This window comes from Mastacembelus armatus, chromosome 9, assembly GCF_900324485.2.
Source record: "Mastacembelus armatus chromosome 9, fMasArm1.2, whole genome shotgun sequence".
NCBI lineage: Eukaryota > Metazoa > Chordata > Actinopteri > Synbranchiformes > Mastacembelidae > Mastacembelus > Mastacembelus armatus.
Genome location: NC_046641.1, coordinates 14681840 through 14700682, shown reverse-complemented (window position 1 = coordinate 14700682; position 18843 = coordinate 14681840). Strand labels below are relative to the sequence as shown.

The 18843-nt window shown below is 40.6% G+C and overlaps 1 protein-coding gene across 2 annotated transcripts in view; it reads left to right on the top strand.

Annotated features, from left to right (window-relative positions):
- sema6a (sema domain, transmembrane domain (TM), and cytoplasmic domain, (semaphorin) 6A) overlaps positions 1-18843 on the top strand; it is a 99556-nt gene that overhangs the window by 75781 nt on the left and 4932 nt on the right. Inside the window, exons 14-18 of one of the 2 annotated variants that reach the window (XM_026321315.2) lie at positions 71-211; positions 303-380; positions 4496-4554; positions 5419-5439; positions 8630-8809. In XM_026321315.2, coding sequence (XP_026177100.1) covers positions 71-211; positions 303-380; positions 4496-4554; positions 5419-5439; positions 8630-8809 — 479 coding nt within the window. The remainder of the gene's footprint in view (positions 1-70; positions 212-302; positions 381-4495; positions 4555-5418; positions 5440-8629; positions 8810-18843) is intronic. The other variant, XM_026321316.2, reaches the window with a different exon arrangement.

The following is an 18843-nucleotide window of genomic DNA, read 5'->3' as shown; positions in this document are numbered from 1 at the left end:
AGACTCTGTCCCTAAATAGCAAAATGCTTTCTATTTTTAATTCCCATGTTTTCTTCCCAATCTCCTCTAGGTGTAGTGTAGATGGCGTGGAGGACAAGCGCATCATCGGCATGCAGATAGACAGCAAGAGTCACGCTCTATGGGTCGCCTTTGCCTCCTGTGTGGTCAAAGTGCCCCTCTCGCGCTGTGATAGACATGGAAGATGCAAAAAGTAAACCTAATGTTTGCATGTGAAATTGCATTTGTTCTAAAGCAGCGTCAGACTCCTTCTGATGGGTGTAAATGTATGTTTTGTCTTCCAGGTCCTGTATAGCTTCCAGAGACCCATATTGTGGGTGGGTGTCAGAAGGAGCCTGCAGACAGGTGGTTGGCCAGATGAAGTAAGTAAACACAAACACAATCCTAACAGAGTTACTTTATAGGAAGCAATATTTCTGAAAGTAAAAAAACTAAAGTTTAGGTGAGTGAGGGTACACATGTCCAAATATATTTTTAGTAAAAAGGTAGATGCCTGCATGTATGGCAACATAGGGGGAGAAGTCCACCACTGAAGAGCTACTAAGAAGCAGTTTGGTATGAAACTTACAATCACACTTGACACTTCTGAAATCATTGCTCATGTCTTATTATCCTACATGAATTCTACGTTAATACTGAATTATCTTCCATTATATTTACAATACAGCAAAGTACAGAAAAAGCATAATACTGGATTTTAAAAGCTCGAAGCTCATGTTTCCTCAACACATTTTATAAAACCTTATCTCACCTTTTTTGTCATGTCTGGTGACATTCTTCTTGCGATTTGTCGTGTCTGTGATCTTTCTAATTTTATGGTGTATAAGTGCAATTTCCTCCAGCTGAAAAGACTATTGGAAGGTTGAATGGAAGGAAAGTGTTATTTGCCCCAGGCTTGGGTTTGGGTATGCAGCGTTGGGGAAAGCTTGATGGTCGTGGTAACTATAATTTGTGGCTGTAGTTATGACACAGAACCAGATTATGCTTTCTGAACAAACAGCACATGGAGTTTTGCGGTGGGAAAAAACATTTTACAGATGAAGTCATAACAAAAGGACCAGTGCTCTAGTGGCTATTTGACGATGAACGAATTTGATCCCTCTGCTGCAAAATGAGTGGTCTGGCATGCCAATACACCAGAGGCACACATACTCACATTTACACACAAAACCTGCGTAGCTGAAACACACATGCTACCCATCCTGTTATTATTCTGCAAAGCTTAAGCAGTGCACTGTTCTGATTGAGTTTCCATTTTGGAGCAGGAGCCGACACAGAGGCTTTAAAGGGGCAGATGACCTCTCACCATCATTGTACAATATTTCTAAGTGAGAGAGGGGGGAGATTAGGCTTGGTAGGATCTGTTGGTCTATGGAGAGCTATTCAAAGCATTTGTGAGGCTGAGCAGAAGAAGGGATAAAAACAGGGAAGGGAGAGTCAGTGGTGTTAAATAAAAACAGGTCCCTGCAGGTCCCTGCAGTAGAGTAGAGACTTCTCTTTCTTAACATTGGTCTCCTGTTTTTACTTTTCTTCCTACTAAAACCCCCTTTCCAGCACTACCTGCTTTCCTGTTTCCTTGTTTGTATTTACCTGTGCACCTACAGTAACCAGCCATCTCTCTGTCTTTTCACCTGAATATGACCATCCTTTTCTATGTATCTATTTTTATCCATCTTTCTTTTTCTATCTTTCCACTGACATATTTCTCTCTTGCATGCCACCCCTCCTTTCTTCTTCCATCTGGCCCCAGTACTAGCATGCCAGCTTTCCCATGTGGAGTTATGCCTCTTATACCTACTGCCTATAAACAGCTTGTGCTCTGGTCGCCTGCAATATGGTCCCCCTGTCACCCCCGCTTCATGCATATGATTGCATATAATTCTGTAAAGTTATTATGTAAACTACGTACATTACGGTGTTTCACTGAATATAGAGCAGCATATTAATAATTACAATCTTAGCTATTTAAATCATTATAGCCAAACCCTGTACACCACAAAGGCAGTGGTGTACACTTCCAGTAATGGCACTTACCTGGTGATCTCCTGATTGTTAAAGTCCGAGTTTACCACTGCTATTCCTTTGAAAATCAAAGCCATGAATCAAAATCAATGGGCATCTTTGAGGACACACTATGCATGCTTATTTTACATGGTATGTGCAGTATATTAAGTCCCTGGTTGCCCATTTACTTCTAATATAAATAATTAATGCTATAATGCCTGACCTGCATTTTAGCAACCAAATGCTGCCTGTAGTTATGTAGTGTGCAGTTTGAATCTTATTTAAATATTCATTAAGTGGTTGCAGTGGGATCTTCACCCTGTAGCATCCCATCTGAACATACTGTAGTTTAATGCAGATACTACAGGAGTTCACACAGTGGGTCATTCACTTTTAAATATCCCCAGACACTGTATCTGTGCTGTGACTACTTATTGTTAAGTCATCTTGAGACCAATGGGATTTAAATCTTGTATTTATCACCGAACAGTCTCAACACAGTCTGTAATGTTATTATTAATTTATAGTGGAAACCATGACAGTGAGGTTCACAGTGCTCTGGTCTTGCCAAAGAAGCCAAACAACCTTTCATGGGTGAGTGACACAAGGGGATGAAATCTGTGAGGAAATCTGCCAGATACTAGGAGTACTTGGACAGCATTTGTGCTTTGACAGGTTTAATTCTGCAACTCTGCATCTGCTCTGTGATTATAACTGTGTAATCAGATAAGCAGATTAAATGTACCCCCAGAAATAAAAAGAGGATACTGCTATTGTTGTTTGTGTGGCTGGGATTGTGGTTGTTTTAACAGGGAAACTGGTTATTACAAGGGTAACATTTGTATGTGTACTAATTAAGGTTCTGTCAAAATGGAAGAAAAGATGAAAAATAACTGAATGCATGAAAATTTTCAGTAACTTAATAAATGAAGTAGTGAGTTGACTTTGAGAAAAAAACATCAGGAATCCATTGTATCTTCCTCCTAAAATCTCCTGTACTTGTCGCTGTTCATGCTTTCAACTCTGATCAGGGGATAAGGGGTGGGTGATGCTGTTTTGGAAAATCATTCTTCTTCATGCTATAATTGCGACCAGTGGAGGGTGAGGAAGATGAGAGGCGGGTGGACAGGCGAGAGGAGGGGTAACAGGGGGGGAGCTGAGGAGGACTGTGAAAAGCTGTCATGTGTGACTGTGATCCTGGCTGACAGTTGGTTCGCTCTGTTTCACAGATCTCCTTACTACCTGCTCGGTGGTCTTTCAGGAAGACAGGTCTCGGCACAGATTTCATCAGAAAATAACATTGCTAAAACTCGCTCCCTGAGTGTCATATGATGGCCTTCAAGCAGGGTTACCCCTCACTGCCCTGGTCTTGGCCCATGTGATTGGGACTACAGCCTTGTACCTCAGCTGAACCTGGATGATGTCAGAGACAGAGAAATAGGAGAATGGATTAAACAAAGTCAAGTTTCCATGAAAACATTAACATGGATTCTGTATTTCTTCTATTATTTTACAAGAGTAATTAAACATTTTGGGAAGCATTGTTATTTACTTTATTGCCAAGAGTTAGATGAAGAGGCTGCCTGCTATCTTGTCTGTACAGTAAATATGAAGCTTGCTCCAGCAGCAGATAATCTTACTTTAGCGTAAAGATTGGAATCAGGAGAAAACAGTTAGCTTGGCCGTGTGCGGCAGTAACAAAATATGCCTACCAGCCACTCTAAAGCTCATTAATGAATATGCTATATCACATTTGTTTCATTTTACACAGGGGTTTTGTGTGTGTGTGTCTGTGTGTGTGTGTGTGTTTACTATTTCTTGGCTGGGACCATGTTTCTGCTGGTTGCCTGGCAACTGCTGAGAGCCAAATAATAGTCTGATAAATAATATGCAAAACAACAATTGTTTTTACACTTTTTGTACAATATATATTGTATGCATTACATTAAATACATTATAGATTATATTTTGTAAATTAACAAGATAGAATGTGTTGATCAGTGAGCTTTAGAGCACACTTACTGGATGATCCCCCCCCCCCAATATAAGCTCATCAGCTGCTGACTGTAACTTCGTACTTGAGAGTGATATCAATTTCATCAAACTTTTTTTTAGGAAAGCAATTAATCGGAAAAAAATGTCAACTGCTTTTTTAAGCTTTACAACATAAGACAACTATTTTTATTACAGTTAAAACTATTGACAATGCTCGATGTCCCATGCCAGCTATGGATTTACTAGACTGCCAGCATTCATTATAACAACTGATTTAGGCCTCCGGGGCACTTGCTAGGAGTTCTTTGATTTTGTTCCAGTTTAGGACTTTCTGCAGCCTACACTGTATGCAGGCAAGCAAGTGTACACTGTGTTTGTGGGTGTTTTTGTAGTAGCTGTGTTACTTTGTTAGGTGTGGTGAGTCTGCATGGCCTGGCCTGTTTTCCACCGCTGACCATGATGTCTCTGTTCCCTGCAGATCAGCCTTTGAGCAGGACGTGGAGCATGGTAACACAGATGGCCTGGGAGACTGCCAAAGTAAGCAGGCCCTCTTCACTCTTATCTTTCCTCTTTTCTTTTTTACCTCCCATACCATTCCCCTGTTCACTGCTAACTCTGTCTCCTTCTCTCGGCCCTCCAGTCCCTCCTATGCTGCTGCCACTTCTTTCTCCCCCCGTCCGTTCTGCCCTCACAATCCTCTCTTTCAGAAACTTACACCCATCTGTCCCTTTCACTATCTTCTTCCTCTGTCCTTCTTTTGCTGTTTCTCTGGCCCCACCAGTTACTAGAGGGCTGTGCTGCACTGAGCAAAGACCGAGTTCCTTCTTGCAAATCACTATGAAAACACAACCCAAACATTCATCAGCGCACAGGAAGGGATTTTACTTATGAGCAGTCACAGGATTCATTTTGAAACACAAAACAAGACAGGGCTCACAACCCAGTCAGCTTTAACAGCCTTCAAAGGCCTCTTTTACTCAGAGAATGGCACAATATATATTTGATCTTTTCATGTCCAGAATAACTGCTTGGCTTTAATAAATACCCTGTTAATATTCTACTGAGCTGCTTTATTTGCAAGCCACACTTCTAAACAGTTTGACATTAAACCACTCATCTTAGTCCATTTTATCTCAATTCCAACTATTTACTCAGCCTAAATGAAAGTAGTGCATTTTCCCGTCTGTTTCATCAGTATGTTTAGTCAAGGGAAGCCATAGTGTTGGACCTTCATTAGCTGTAGAAGCCATATAGATCACCTCTGATTAAAAGTTAGGAAAATATTGAGCAGCAGTCGATTCGGAATTACTTTAAAAGTCATGGCTTTTGATCATGTTAAAGCATCAGCTCTCTTTACTGCGTGCAATAACACTTTTCGTCTCATTTCTTTTCTTCTTCCAGATACCTTTGTGGCACTGAACGGTAAGTATCCATATATACTGAAGAGGCAATCAAATAAAAGACAGGCGCTGCATTTCATCTGCCCAGACTCTTTAAACTCAGCCACACCTCTTCATCTTGTCAATCAATCATTGCCTCTCAAGGAAATGAAAACTCCTCCCACATGTGTAAAGACAGGTTATTAATGACTCAAGGTTTTAACTGAATTAATTTCATTCCTTCTTTCTGATAGATATTCCCTCCAGTTACGAAGGTAATCAAACATTAAAGAATGGTTGGTCAATTGAACTTCTCATTGTGTTTTCCCTGATCTAGCCCCTTTAGTGTTTAGAATGAAGGATGTAGAATCAGAGATGATAGAATTAAACCTCTTTAACGCTGATTTCAATTCTATTAGCTGTGTTAGACTTTCTTAGCCAACTTGTTTTTCCCTGCCACCCTCCTTATCCCCTGTGCAGTACCATTGATTATCCCTGACCTTTGCTTTGTTAATTGGATGGATCTGGTTGTTGGTGGTTTAAGGCCTTGACGGTGAAGAAATGCCTCAATGTGCACATTAGACAGAACATGTGTCGACACAGGGAGTAAGAGATTAAACCAGCCAGTCAGCGTAGATCAGATATGCTTCTGCCAACAACCACCAAGAAGCCTCTCCACACAGTCAAAGACGCTTAGTTCAAAAAGGCTAATGTAAATATGCACAGACGTACAGTACATGAACACACATTTTTACTGCTGGCCTCTTCTTACAGGCGTTCACTCTCTCAGTCATATAGTACAACATAATCATACTTCACTGCTGGCTGATTGATACCATTTTCCTCACCTCAATTTTCTTTAAAGAACTATAAACAGATGCGATAAGCCTGTAGAAAAGTCACTCTTATCCATAACAGCCACACCTACACTCACATCAATCTTATTTTATCTAATCAGAGGGTGCATTAGTTTGGTTTTCAGCAAATCTCTCTCTCTCTCTCTCTCTCACATAAAAACACGACTCACAGCTGCCAGATCAAAACAGTCAGATCCATACAAAATGACAAGAATAGATATTTTGAAGTTGTTCCAGAAAGCCCAGCTCTCTCTCTCTCTCACCCCCCCCTCGTGGTTGTACCCCCACTGTGATTCTTCCTCCTTTGGAGATCCAGGGTCACGGGAAAAGCATCTGTGTTGGTGTGGACCCCTTTAGCGCTAAATATTCACACAAACAGACACTCATACACACACACAAACACATCACCCGGTTTATAACCTCCCAAAAAAATCTCAGCCATTGCCCCAGCCCCTCTGTCTATCTGTCGGTGGTTGATATGGATTTGAAGATAAATAAATGCCCCCTCTCCATTCTCCTCTCCTCTACTCCAGACTACACATCCTCGCCTCTCTTTTAATCTGTAGAAAGAGAGGGATGTGCATCCGTCGGCAGTTTAGGGCTTTTTTTTTTCCTGATCTGTGGAGGAGCTCTGAGGCTCCAAGCTCCCTCTCTATGTGTGTCATCTGCTTGAATTGCACTTCCCCTGGCGGTGGGGGAATGAATTATAAAATAGGCCTGTCACACTAATCTCTCAGCCTTGGGCCAATAGTTAAATAAATCATTTTAATGATTGCCATGCCACACGGAGGAGGAGGAGGAGGAGGAGGCTCTGGGTGATGTTGTGTGCGGGTGTCTGTTGTGTGTAGTCTAGTCTACCAGCAGCATCAATGTTAGCCCGCCTCCCCATGTTCAATCCCAGGTATAAACACATATGGAAAAGGCACTCATCTGAAAACACACACACACACACACACACAGCTGTCACCTTCTTCATAAAGTGAGTATGTTAAAATGGGAACTGAGGGCTGAGCTCCACAGAGGATGCCGATAAAAGTGTTGTCACTCTGCATGGCATTGTCAGCACATCTAGGGAAGATTATTTTCTTAAATACATTTAAATACAATATATACCTTGTGCAAAACTGTGTAGGGTGGCTTAACTGTAAGCATATGGGATTGTAATGTGATTAGCATGGTTCAAATATAAACAGACAAAGCTTTTGCTTATGGAAAACTGAGACAGGCAGATGCAGGAAAACACAAAGACTGTTTGAGTGACTTACAGTAATAAATGGAAAAAAGATAGATATGATCTGTCATGTACACATGTTGAAGTTGTCAGATAACGTCAAACTTTTTAGGCTAGAGCATTTACAAGGCATTCATTTCCAAAGACACATTCAGTGTGTGCTATTATTGCAAAAGTCTTATCATTAGTGTAACTTCCTAGCTGTGTTATGATACCCTCTTCAACTGTTGGCCAGTGGTTCATTTAGCCATTAAGGAATTTAATTACAGAGAGGAGTCTGATCATAGAAATTTCATTAACTCTTAATGACACACTTCTGATGATTGATCTAGCCATGTTGCTGAAGGCCTTGTTGCATAAAGAGTGTTGGCTGTGCAGATGTGGGACATTTGGTAGATCTTCTTTGATAAAACAAACAAAGGAGTGAAATGTGGCAGTGAATAGGAAATGCATAAAGAAGACAGGAGTGAAGATAGAAACAAAAGGAGGAAGGTTAGACTACAAAAGGAACAAAGCAGACCAACACATTTTTGTTGATTAATGATAGTAGTTATTTTCCTAATCGATATGTAATTTCATTTTTAAAAAATATCAAAATAACAATTTTTCAAGCGTAACCTACATGTTGCTTCTTTTGGGTAAAGGGAAGAGCCTGAACAGAGTTAAAAGACAAAGTTCTCAAGACAGTGATAGAAACAAAGGATTTCTCTTGTCCTTCACATCAAAGCTAAGCACCCTGTGGTGACTGTGGAGAAGTATGATTGTTCTCTGCTCTGCAGTAAAAAAATAAAAAATGGGAGAGGACGGCAAATGATAGAAAAAATAAAAGATAGGACATGTTTATCCTAGGAAACACACACACACACAGACACACATATACACACACACAAACATATTTGCTAGGTAGTTAACCCAGGGTCACCAGGAGAGAAACACTTTGCTGTCTCACACAGCCAAGCAGCTGTCCGTGTGTGTGTGAGTGTGTGTAACTTTGTATGCTTCAAAGATGGAAAAGTTATGTCTGTATTTATGTGTGTGTGGGTGTGTGTGTGAGCGCATGTCACACCACTGTGCCTGTGCTCACATGCACTGACGCCTGTCCACATCAGCCCCGAGCGTCGGTTAACCTGTGTTGTGTCCGGCAGGCCACCATCACCACCATCATCACCACACCCTCTCACTCCCCACCTCGGCCCTACCTGAGGCCGCAGAGGGCCCCCTGGGGCGGGGCCGCATGGTGGAACGGAAGGACCCCCCCATGAGCTCAGACAAAGGGGAGGACCCCTACGTGGCCGTGCCCTCTCAGACTCAGCCTGAAGCCAATGGTAAGCCTTGGAACGCAGCAGTGCGCAGTCAATTTGGAGCGCTGTCACCTGTGGCAAGGGAGGGGGAAGGGGAGGGAGGAAGGGGAAGGGAGGGGTTTGTGTAATTGAGAGTTATGGCTGCCTTGCTGCTTCCAGCTGACGAGGTGTAGAGATAGTCGATCGCTTTCTCTCTAGGGGACAAATTGCCTCACACTGTGCTCGTAAACCCCCCCCCCCCCCCCCCCCCACAGAAATGTAGGCGAACACACAAGACATACATATGCAAGCACAGGCGCATACACATTCTGAGTTAATTAGGATACATGTACACATACACAAACACTCAACCACACACACTCTAGGATGGATTTATTATCCGTAGACTATAATGTCCCACAGGAGATGTAATATCCAGACCATTAGACTTTGAAGAGGAAAATGGCAATATATTTATTTCCCTGAGAAGATGGCCTGGGCTCCCGGCTCTTTAAAGCTTTGCAACACATTGACATGACATTGAACGCCCTTTTCTCCTGTGTTAACAACCTGCCTGATGCTGTACTGCCTCAAGGACGAGTTGTTGGATAAATGAGACAGAGCAAAAAGGAGGAAAGGGAAGGAGACGAGAGGGACGACACACTTGAGAGGGGCAAGAAAAGGTCACTGCAGTGCTACTGTACCATGTTTTGTCCCCGAATAAAACAGCTGCAATCATTACAGGGCCTAAAAAAACAACATGCAACATGTGCCCACCTCATTATATAGTTCATGCGTCATAATGGCCTTGAGACATTGATTACTAGTAATGGTGATCCGCTATGAGTGCAGCGTTGTAGTTACTTTACTGTACCACTTATGTCAAATATTACATTGAGAAAATAGGCTGGAAAATATTGTAAACATTTTTTTTATTGTGGAACAGTTGGAAAAGTCTTTATAGATTCATAGATATAGATAGATATTTTAGAAATCCCCACAGAACAGCTATATGTGCTTATAAGTACTATATATTTTGTAATACTTAGCGATGCTCCACAAAGCAATGTTAATATAAAATACTGACGAACATAAGGCATTAGGTCTGTTCAGACTGCCATAACACACGTTTCAGAGTCGTGGCGGTGACTGCCTCGTGTCAGCTGGAAGCAGTACGGCACCAGTAGGTAGATCAAAGTACAATGGTGGCAGAGACTTCAGACAGCATGCCTACAGCCAGCATCACAACATGCTGTCATTCCCCTTGCTGCCTTTACCTGAGCAGGTGTGACGTTACCCGAGCTGCACAATAAATGTCGAGGAATGCTGAACTTTGAGAAGGCTGTCTTGATAAAATAATGATAAAATGATAAAAGTGGGTGTCTCATGCTCAGGTAACTGCACAGGGCTTCACCTCAAAACAATGCTTCCTGCTGTTTTTTCTGTATGATCATATTATTCTTATTGTTATGATTTTATAAGACACCTTTGCAGCTTGTTTTAGTATTTATCAGTTCTATTTCAATTTCAGCTCTGCAGTATTTTTCTTTTCTCTGAAAGTCAGCTCTGATGAGATTTGTTGTGCTGGTTTCTTGTGAGCAGTTCTTGATATTCTGCATGGCTTGGTCTGAGATTTTGTCTTTTTTTTTTTTTATTTGCTATTTATATATTTTTCTGCTTTGATTGCTTTGATGGTATTAAGCACAGTTTTGCCTCCATGCAGCTTAATGCTTTTCAGCATGGCAAATTGAGCACCACAGTCAACAGTATTCATTTCCCACTCCACCCATCCTGCCTCCTCTTCCTTCCTGTCGCCCTCAGTATTATTGGCTTCAGGTGTCAACTGTACTGTGAAAACTTTGCAAACTGCATATGTGAAAGTAAAAATTGAATTCATTTATGAGAAATGACTATGGATTCAGAAACTAAGGAAATGAGTCATTTTAGTTTCATGTTAATGCCACACAGATAAATCCAAGTGCCCAGTTTTACTGGAGAAATAAGAGATAACCAATTAACTATTCCATCAATTTCTCAAATTGTGTAAAAAAATGAGTGAGAATGTATTAGGATAGTCATTTGCCAGCTTGTTTGTGATTTAAAAGAAATTACAATTACTCTCCAACTTTTTCATTTGCAGTTGAGACACTGTGGAATCTTATCTGCTAATGAATATTACAGTGCTGCCAATATGTATTAGCTCAACACTACCAGAATAATTAGAAATGCTGCAAAGTGATGAGGATCCACACACTGATGATATTTAGCACCCAGCAGCTTCATTATCTGCCATTCCAGTGGGGCCATTGCACTTGCCAGGTGGCCGCTTGTGTTTCACAGTACATTTGAGCTTAGTGTTTGTCTGTCTGTCCGGGCCTCATCTGTCTCTGTTATATTTTCCCACCTCTGACACCCTACCATATACCTCTCCCCTCGCTTTCCATCGCTTACCCTGAAACCACCAACCCTGCCACCTTTTACCATCTGCTGCCATTGTGATCAGTCTCCCTTCCACAGGACCTCTCATCTGACTGGGATGGCATGTTCCAAGGCTTTACCTTACCTAGTGCAAATTAATTCCTGAACCAGTTTATGGAGCCACCTCCCCTAATGCCCCTCCCCCTGGCTCTCTCTGTCTCTTTTCCTCCTCCATCTCTGCACCTCCTCCTCATCCTCTTCTCTCCCCCTGTAGCCTGTCTCTTCTCAAACTGGAGTCATATCTCTTCTCTTGTCTGCAAGAATGAATCTCTGCTCTGCCCTCCCCTCCAGTCTCTCTCCTCTTTCTACCTCCGTCTCCTTCCCTCTGTCAGGTTCAACTCCCCCTCCCTTACTTACATCCCCCCCTCCCCCAGCCCCGACCTGTAGCCACCACTGTGTTGCTCCAATTTATGGGTTCATTATAGCAGCTATCCAGGGGAGAAGGAAAGGGGAGAGGTGGAAGGAAGGAGGGTTAAAGAGAGATAGTGGGGGAAGAAACATGGGAAATAAAGGAGGGGAGAAGGTATGAGAGAAAAAGAACACGCATGATAAGGATTTATTAAACAGAAAGGATAATAATAAAACAGTAAAGGTTATAAGGGAGAGAGTGAAGAGGTAAAAGGTAGACAAACGGGCTGAAAGATTGTGGTGAACAAAATGGAAGAGAGGAGAATAAGAGAAGATGTAAGATGGTGAGATACTGTAGCTGAACAGAGTGAGCAACAGTGTTTCCCCCTCCGTCATTAATCTTCCTACTGGGCTCAAGTTTTAACCCTGAACAGTCTATGCTCTGTATTTTATATTTACACAGCTAATTCAACTCATTTTGGCTACAATAGTGTTGAGCTCAAAAACAAAAACCTACAACGACATATGGTGCAACTCTGTGTCCTAGAAATTACATTTACCAACATTTAATAACAGCAAGTATATTATAAAAAAAATGTAACACCAACCACATTATGCTTTTATGAATATAATGAAGCTATTCATTCATCGGTACATTGCAAAACTTTCAGAATAAATGTGTCAGCAAAAATTTTTCCTGACAAGGCATTTCATTAGTTTTTACTACAGTATTCATTCCTGTGATTAAACTGTTTTTTAGGTTTGGTTAAACCACTGAACGTGAAAAATGGTGGTCAGAATTTAATATTGAAAATGACATGAGAGAGGACTATTTCACTTTTATAACAATAACCAAACCACATTATTGATTCTGTTATTCTGTCCATCACATTTGTTTCGATGTGTTTTCACATTTGTTTCAACATTTGTTTCATTGTAATTTGTTTCCATAAAGTAACAGAAACACCACTTCGTATAATGCAGTTCAACAGCAGCATAAGCTACACCCTCTGGAATAATCATACAATCCCTAAAACAGTTTCAATGAAAACTGAACACTATCAATGTCATGGAGGGAGGATTTATTTTAGGAATATTGCATTAGACTGCATTAGACTTACCTAAAACCAACTAATAAACTTGCAACTGTGTATATACATAGTCTTTCTATACTAGATAAAAATGCTGGCAGCACTTTCAAAAATTTCTTACAACAGTGTAACTGGGAAAGCAAACTATAAATGTAATTTCCCGGAGGCAGGAGATGTTTTGTGTTTCTTGTCATATGATGTACGAAATCAATTTTCATGCGCGTTTGTTTACTGAAGAGGAAACAGTGTTTTAAGGTTTGAGTTTCAACTTGATCAGCAGATTTAACACGAGAACCACCATATTTCGTCATATGTATTTCCAGAACAACACTGTGGCATTTTTACAATATTTCTTTGCTATTACACAAGAGCTGCTGCAATTTATTGAGAGACATGGTTTTCCTCCCTGTCAGGATTTCATGGTAATACCAACTGTCTGACAGCTGCTCTGCAAGGGTTATTTTCAGCTGTAGGTAGCTCTCTGACACCTGTGTGCCAAGGTGAGGCGGGCATGACAGAGGGAGAGTATGACCCTGCTCACAAAGGGATACAGCACTGTTTTTTCTTTTTTTATGCCAAAAAGTTTTGATAGCACTACAGTTCACCTCACTTTCTGGAAGCATTTCACCTTCATTACTGTGGATGCCATGTCAATCTGTAGTTATAGGGGAAACTGTCAAATAAATCCAATAATAGCAGCGATAATAGCATGTTTTTGTTTACAACCTGGTTTCACACTTTCATACAAAGTAGTATAAACCTAACAAAATTCACCCTTCATTACTTTGACTATGTCCAGATACACAGCTCTAGGAGAACAGGCCTGTGGATTTGATTTTAGCTCTACTGATAAACACATTTATGCCTGTTACTGTTAAAAAGCACAAAAAAGTAAATTTGTGTAGTCAGGCGGTGTCTGTTAAGCTGCTGCCCGATCCCTATATTTGCTCTGCAAACCAAATCAATCAACTACCGCACACTGGAGCAATCACTCATTTAGTAGCTTTTTCTGGTATGTGGTCTAAATGCAGTAGAACTATGACACATTAGATAATTACAGTGATAATGTGTGATAGTTCTACTGTCAGATGTGTTTCTTTTACCACTAGTGAGAATAAAAGGATTTCCTGGTTGTCTGATTATTATGGAGACAGCTCTCCTTTCAAATTGCTATCCCCTGGAGGTGAGCTGGCACGATTTGAGGTAATGGAGGCTTTAGCTTAACATGAACTCTGCTCACTGTCAGATGATGTAGGCTATTTGGCTCACAGAGTTTTTCGGGAGCTTGTGAGGGCCAGCAAGTTGGGAAATTTAATGTTAGTGTGTCTTTGCAGTGGAATGATAGGATTTAGGTTAATCCCATAAAAAAGGGCTCGGGTTAAAAGTTGGCAAATTGGAACTGAAGGCAGAAAGACTCAAATGTGGCCAAGAAATATAATGTATGGTCATTTTTAAATCAAATAATCCTCCAGTTCATATTCATTGTCATTCACCTTCATTGTTACACTAACTACAGGGTTTTATTTTAATGTTTCTTGGTTACCAGATAATTTATTTGCAGGTCATTATGAATCATGACAGAAACACTGGACTGAATGTTTACCCTGGATGTTACGCACTTCCCTGACTGACGTCAAACCATAAGCCATAATTTCCTCCACTGATTAGTGTATTGTTCTCTCGGACCGCCTTTGTTGTCTGCATACATTTGCTTCTTGCTTTTCCATTTTTATGGAAATGTTATGGTTATGCATTTCACTAAGACCTATAAACATTGCTTCTTTATACAAAAGCTTAGCTTTGTCTTTTTGACTGTGTCAGACCGAATCTCATGTCACAGCAGTTCATCCCTTTGTATATTTGAAACAAGCCTAACACTAACCCTACTTGGAACGGAATATAAATGACCACGTTCACAAAGTCCACAAGTGAGCCATTCTTCCAGTAGGTACAAGCTGAGGCTTTGTTTTTTTGGTAGAACTTTGTAGGACCTGTTGTGCACGAATACATCTCTGAATGATTATCAAACGGGTAGAATACAACACATATCAGTGCACACATAGATTTCAATAGAAGTCAGAAGCTTGCAGCACATTTTCAGCTGTCAAGCATGATAAAATACACTTGAGTGAGTCACCATCTGTATAACAGTGACTCATCAAGACTGAGTACTAACAAACAGGATTATAACAAAAAGCCACACAGGAGTTCAAGCCACTGTTTATCTCCACAGGCAAATTCACATTTTTAGAATTTGGGATTTATCATTCCAACATGTGCAGTAACCACGTGCTATTAGGGAGCTACTCAACATGTAAGAAATAAGTGGAATAATTATTGTGGCTGTATTGTTCATGTTAGACAGAGTCTTTTAGAACCCATCAAAAACAAACAGTACTATCGTCAATTTAAGGCATCGAACAGCTGATGAAAATTGTTCCCAGGGACATTTAATTTAGGATGATTTCCTGTGAGTATTAGAAGCTACAGTTTGCATGCATAGAGGTGGATAAGTTAGTGCATCAGTGTTAATACCTAAGGTGCGGAATGATGTAATTAGGGGTTTAATTACACCTTAACTGGTTCATCAGTATGCAGAGCGCTGATTCAGGATTGTCTGACGAATGCTTTAATATTGAACAACACCATTAATGCAAGTGCCTCTTGAACCCAAACATACACTAGACTTAATAGGATAATATTGTAACTGAGGATTAAATAGAACCTAATGAATTGCTGTCATCATTAAGTAGCACTGTCCTTTTTAAAAGACGACAACAAGCAAGTCCCTGAAAGCAAACAATATGTTTCTAAAGCTCATACTGCCATGAATGCACAGTATATGTAAGTCACCGAAAATTTTCTGCACCTCTTCATCTTTTCCTCCATTAGTTCTTTGGTTGCCAAGGCTCATTGTTCTGTTTTTTAACAAGTGGCATCTCAGTGACCACAGTTAATTCTGATTAAAAATTTTTTTTTATCATTTTGCAGACAATTTCTTTGTGTAATGGCCTGTAGTCAGAGGTTAATGCCCTACCCATAACCCCTCTGTGATGTTTAACTGCCTTTGAAGTTACAGCACCAACACAAAGACAAGCTCTGTGGTCTTAAGTCAGATGGTGCTTCTGAAGAGATTAAAAGAGTGTAAGTGTGTCAGTGCGTCAGACAGCCAGAAAGAGAGAGAGCATTCACAGGTTCCAGTCACAGCAGATTACAATGTCTCAGATTTACAAGTAAGTGTTGCCGACCCAGGCTGTTTTGACAGTGAGCAATATCTGAGTATCTGAGATATGTGTTTAATATCTGAATGTTGAGGCCCAAGGCAGTGTAAAATTCAAATCAATTCAAACATTGAGAGACATGTCAAGCTGCAGGATGCCTTACGATGCGTTCTGGGGGCAAAGCAAGAGTTGAAACCAGAAGATTATAAGTCACCGTTTAGTCGGAACCCCCAACAAGATGAGACTAAACCAGAAAATCTGAGGGTTTCAGCAACACTTTGATACTTTGATACAAGGTCAAGTTGTGAAAGTTTTGTCAAGATCACAAAGCTTCTAAAAGAAGTAAGGACTATTGCCGCCTTAATTCCATCTCCAAAGTCCTGTGATTTGAGGGAGACAGCTCTGGTGTCCTCTGTGGCTACTTTTATTCTCTTTGATGTTAGGATGAGAAACAATTCTTCAAACTTTAAAGTTTCCTCTATTTCTTCCTTTTTGTGTTTTACCCAAGGCCCCGGGCTAAGTACCCTCCTGAAGTGTGTGTGAGTGTTGACCTACGTGATGGATGGATGCAGAGAAAACGTGAGAAAAAGAATGAAAGGATTTTCAAAAAAGATGCAGACAGGAAGAACCATGCAACACTGGCGAAAATAACGGTTTAACTTCAGCTTCCATGCCCCCAAAATAGAAGACAAAGATTCTGATCCGCAGTTCATGTCCTTGACCAGAATGGACAACCCATTTAGTTCTGCTGCCCTCTGGCTTTGTTATTGAATGGGAAATTCAAATCCCTGATCAAAGAAAGTTAACCTTTACCAGCAATAAATTCACTGCTATGCAAACTGATAACAGTTCAGTCTTGCTCTTTTAGCATGTAAACGTCACAGACAGTGAGATCGACGAATATATCTAGATTTAATCCAATCTTGCATTCTCATTCTCAGCTGTAATTGTGGAGTTTTGGAAGATTTTTTTTTAAAGGCTCCTTTCCCTTAAGTGAAAGTGCCTTTCTTTGTCCACAGAAATGTTTAACCCAGCAGCTTTCAAACAGCACCTGTCACCATTGTGTCTGCCAAGAGATGATAACTCACAAAGACCATGAGGTTATAATTACAGCCTTGCCACTTTGCACTGAATAGAACACTTACCATATGGAAGCTGAACAGTGTGAAAGAAAACGCTCTAAAACAAGACAAAAGTCAGCAAAGTGATTCGTTGTTTCTGTTGAAGAGAGAAGTAGCAGAAAGTGAGAAAAAAAAAAGACCCAAGCAAGGACAGAAGAAAGTCAACAAAATGAATGATAGCAGCGAGGAAAGGTGTCTTACTTGTTCCTAGATGTTACTGTATGAGATGGGAAGCAGATGTTTCATCCGACAGGCAGGTCATCTGGTCACACCATCCACAGTATAACACTTGTCGAACCTTAAGGCTTGATGCAGATAACACTCATCACTTCTCACGCTATCTACATAGCCAGCACATCCTTGATAAGAAATGATCTTGGCCAGAAAAGAAGTTTTTAAACTTTTTGTTTAACGTTAAATGAAGTATGGCCGAGCTGCATCTGTTTAAGAGAAAAGTGAAGTTTTGTTTGTACAATACATGACGGATGATCACAGCAAAAGCAACTGCTCTTTTATATCCAGGTTGAGCTTTGGAGATAATGCAAAGACTAAGGCATTGCTTCATGCTTTGTTTCGGCTTGGAAAATGGGATTTAAGTCATGTTTTTGGACTAATGAAGTATGACTGCAGCGAGTGAGGATTATGGATGTTAGTTTAAGAGAGTCTGGATTTCGGTTCCATGAGAACAGATTACCATGCTGTCTCTGTGTCTGTGTTATGTCTTATTGAGGAGGCACAGAAAGAAGATATTCTCTGAGTGCGTCCTTGGTGACACAGCCGAGCAGAAAAGCCTAAACACGATTACCCAGCCCTTTCAGGATTTTACACAATCATTGCAACTAACACTTCATTTTGTGGCGTCTTTTGGAAAGTTGTTGAGAGATGATGATCTGCAAGAGTGATCTTTAGAAACAGCAAACTATAACAACACCCAATTGCAACAATCTACTTGGCAATTTAAATCTCCCCATATTTGCACCTTTAGCACTAAATCTAAAGATTAGTTGATGGAGTCATAGCCATTTTCAGTTATGTCTTGTCTTCTGTGTAAAGTTGTAGTAAATTAAGATACTTGGTTTCTGTGAGCTGTTATACAGATCACCCACATAGATTAGAACATGCCCTGTAAAACACCATCTCCTCTATATGAGACACATGCTGGCATAATGTGAATTTCATTCAAATGCGAATTTCAAATAATTCTCCCTAGTTATATCACACAGTGACTAAAAGCTTCCAGCTAATTCACATTTTACAGTTGCATGTTTTTATGATCTCTAAGGCCACAAAAAGTATTTTACATCTTTTCACCTGTACCTACTGTACAACGCATAACATATGACAGACAAACAGAGCAGTACGCACGTGTAACTAAATCACGTTATCAAGATCAGCGGTGCACCATGGGAGCTTTTTACGTGATAGAGTCCACCTGTCTAATGCTCTGTCTGTGGTAACTGAGCTGTGTTGGCCACGGGTCATGTGTGAATGCATTATAAATCTCTGCTGTGGACCAGTGTGTTTAACCCAAGGAGCTGAGTGCTCCATTAGACATCTACATTCATCAACAGGCTGGAGGTTACCATCTGTGTGCATGTTTATGTGGGAAATGCATGTGTTCACACTCGTGTATGTGCATGCAATTATTGTTGACCTCATTTTATTACACACAACCTGCTGCTCTCACTCCCCCACTGCTAGAATGCTTCATAGCTGCTTTTATTGAATTATCCTTTATTTGGCCGTATCGGAGCGCGTCTTTGCCCGTCTTTGAGAGTGCTGCTTTCATAAGACACTGATGACACAGCTCATTGGATTTA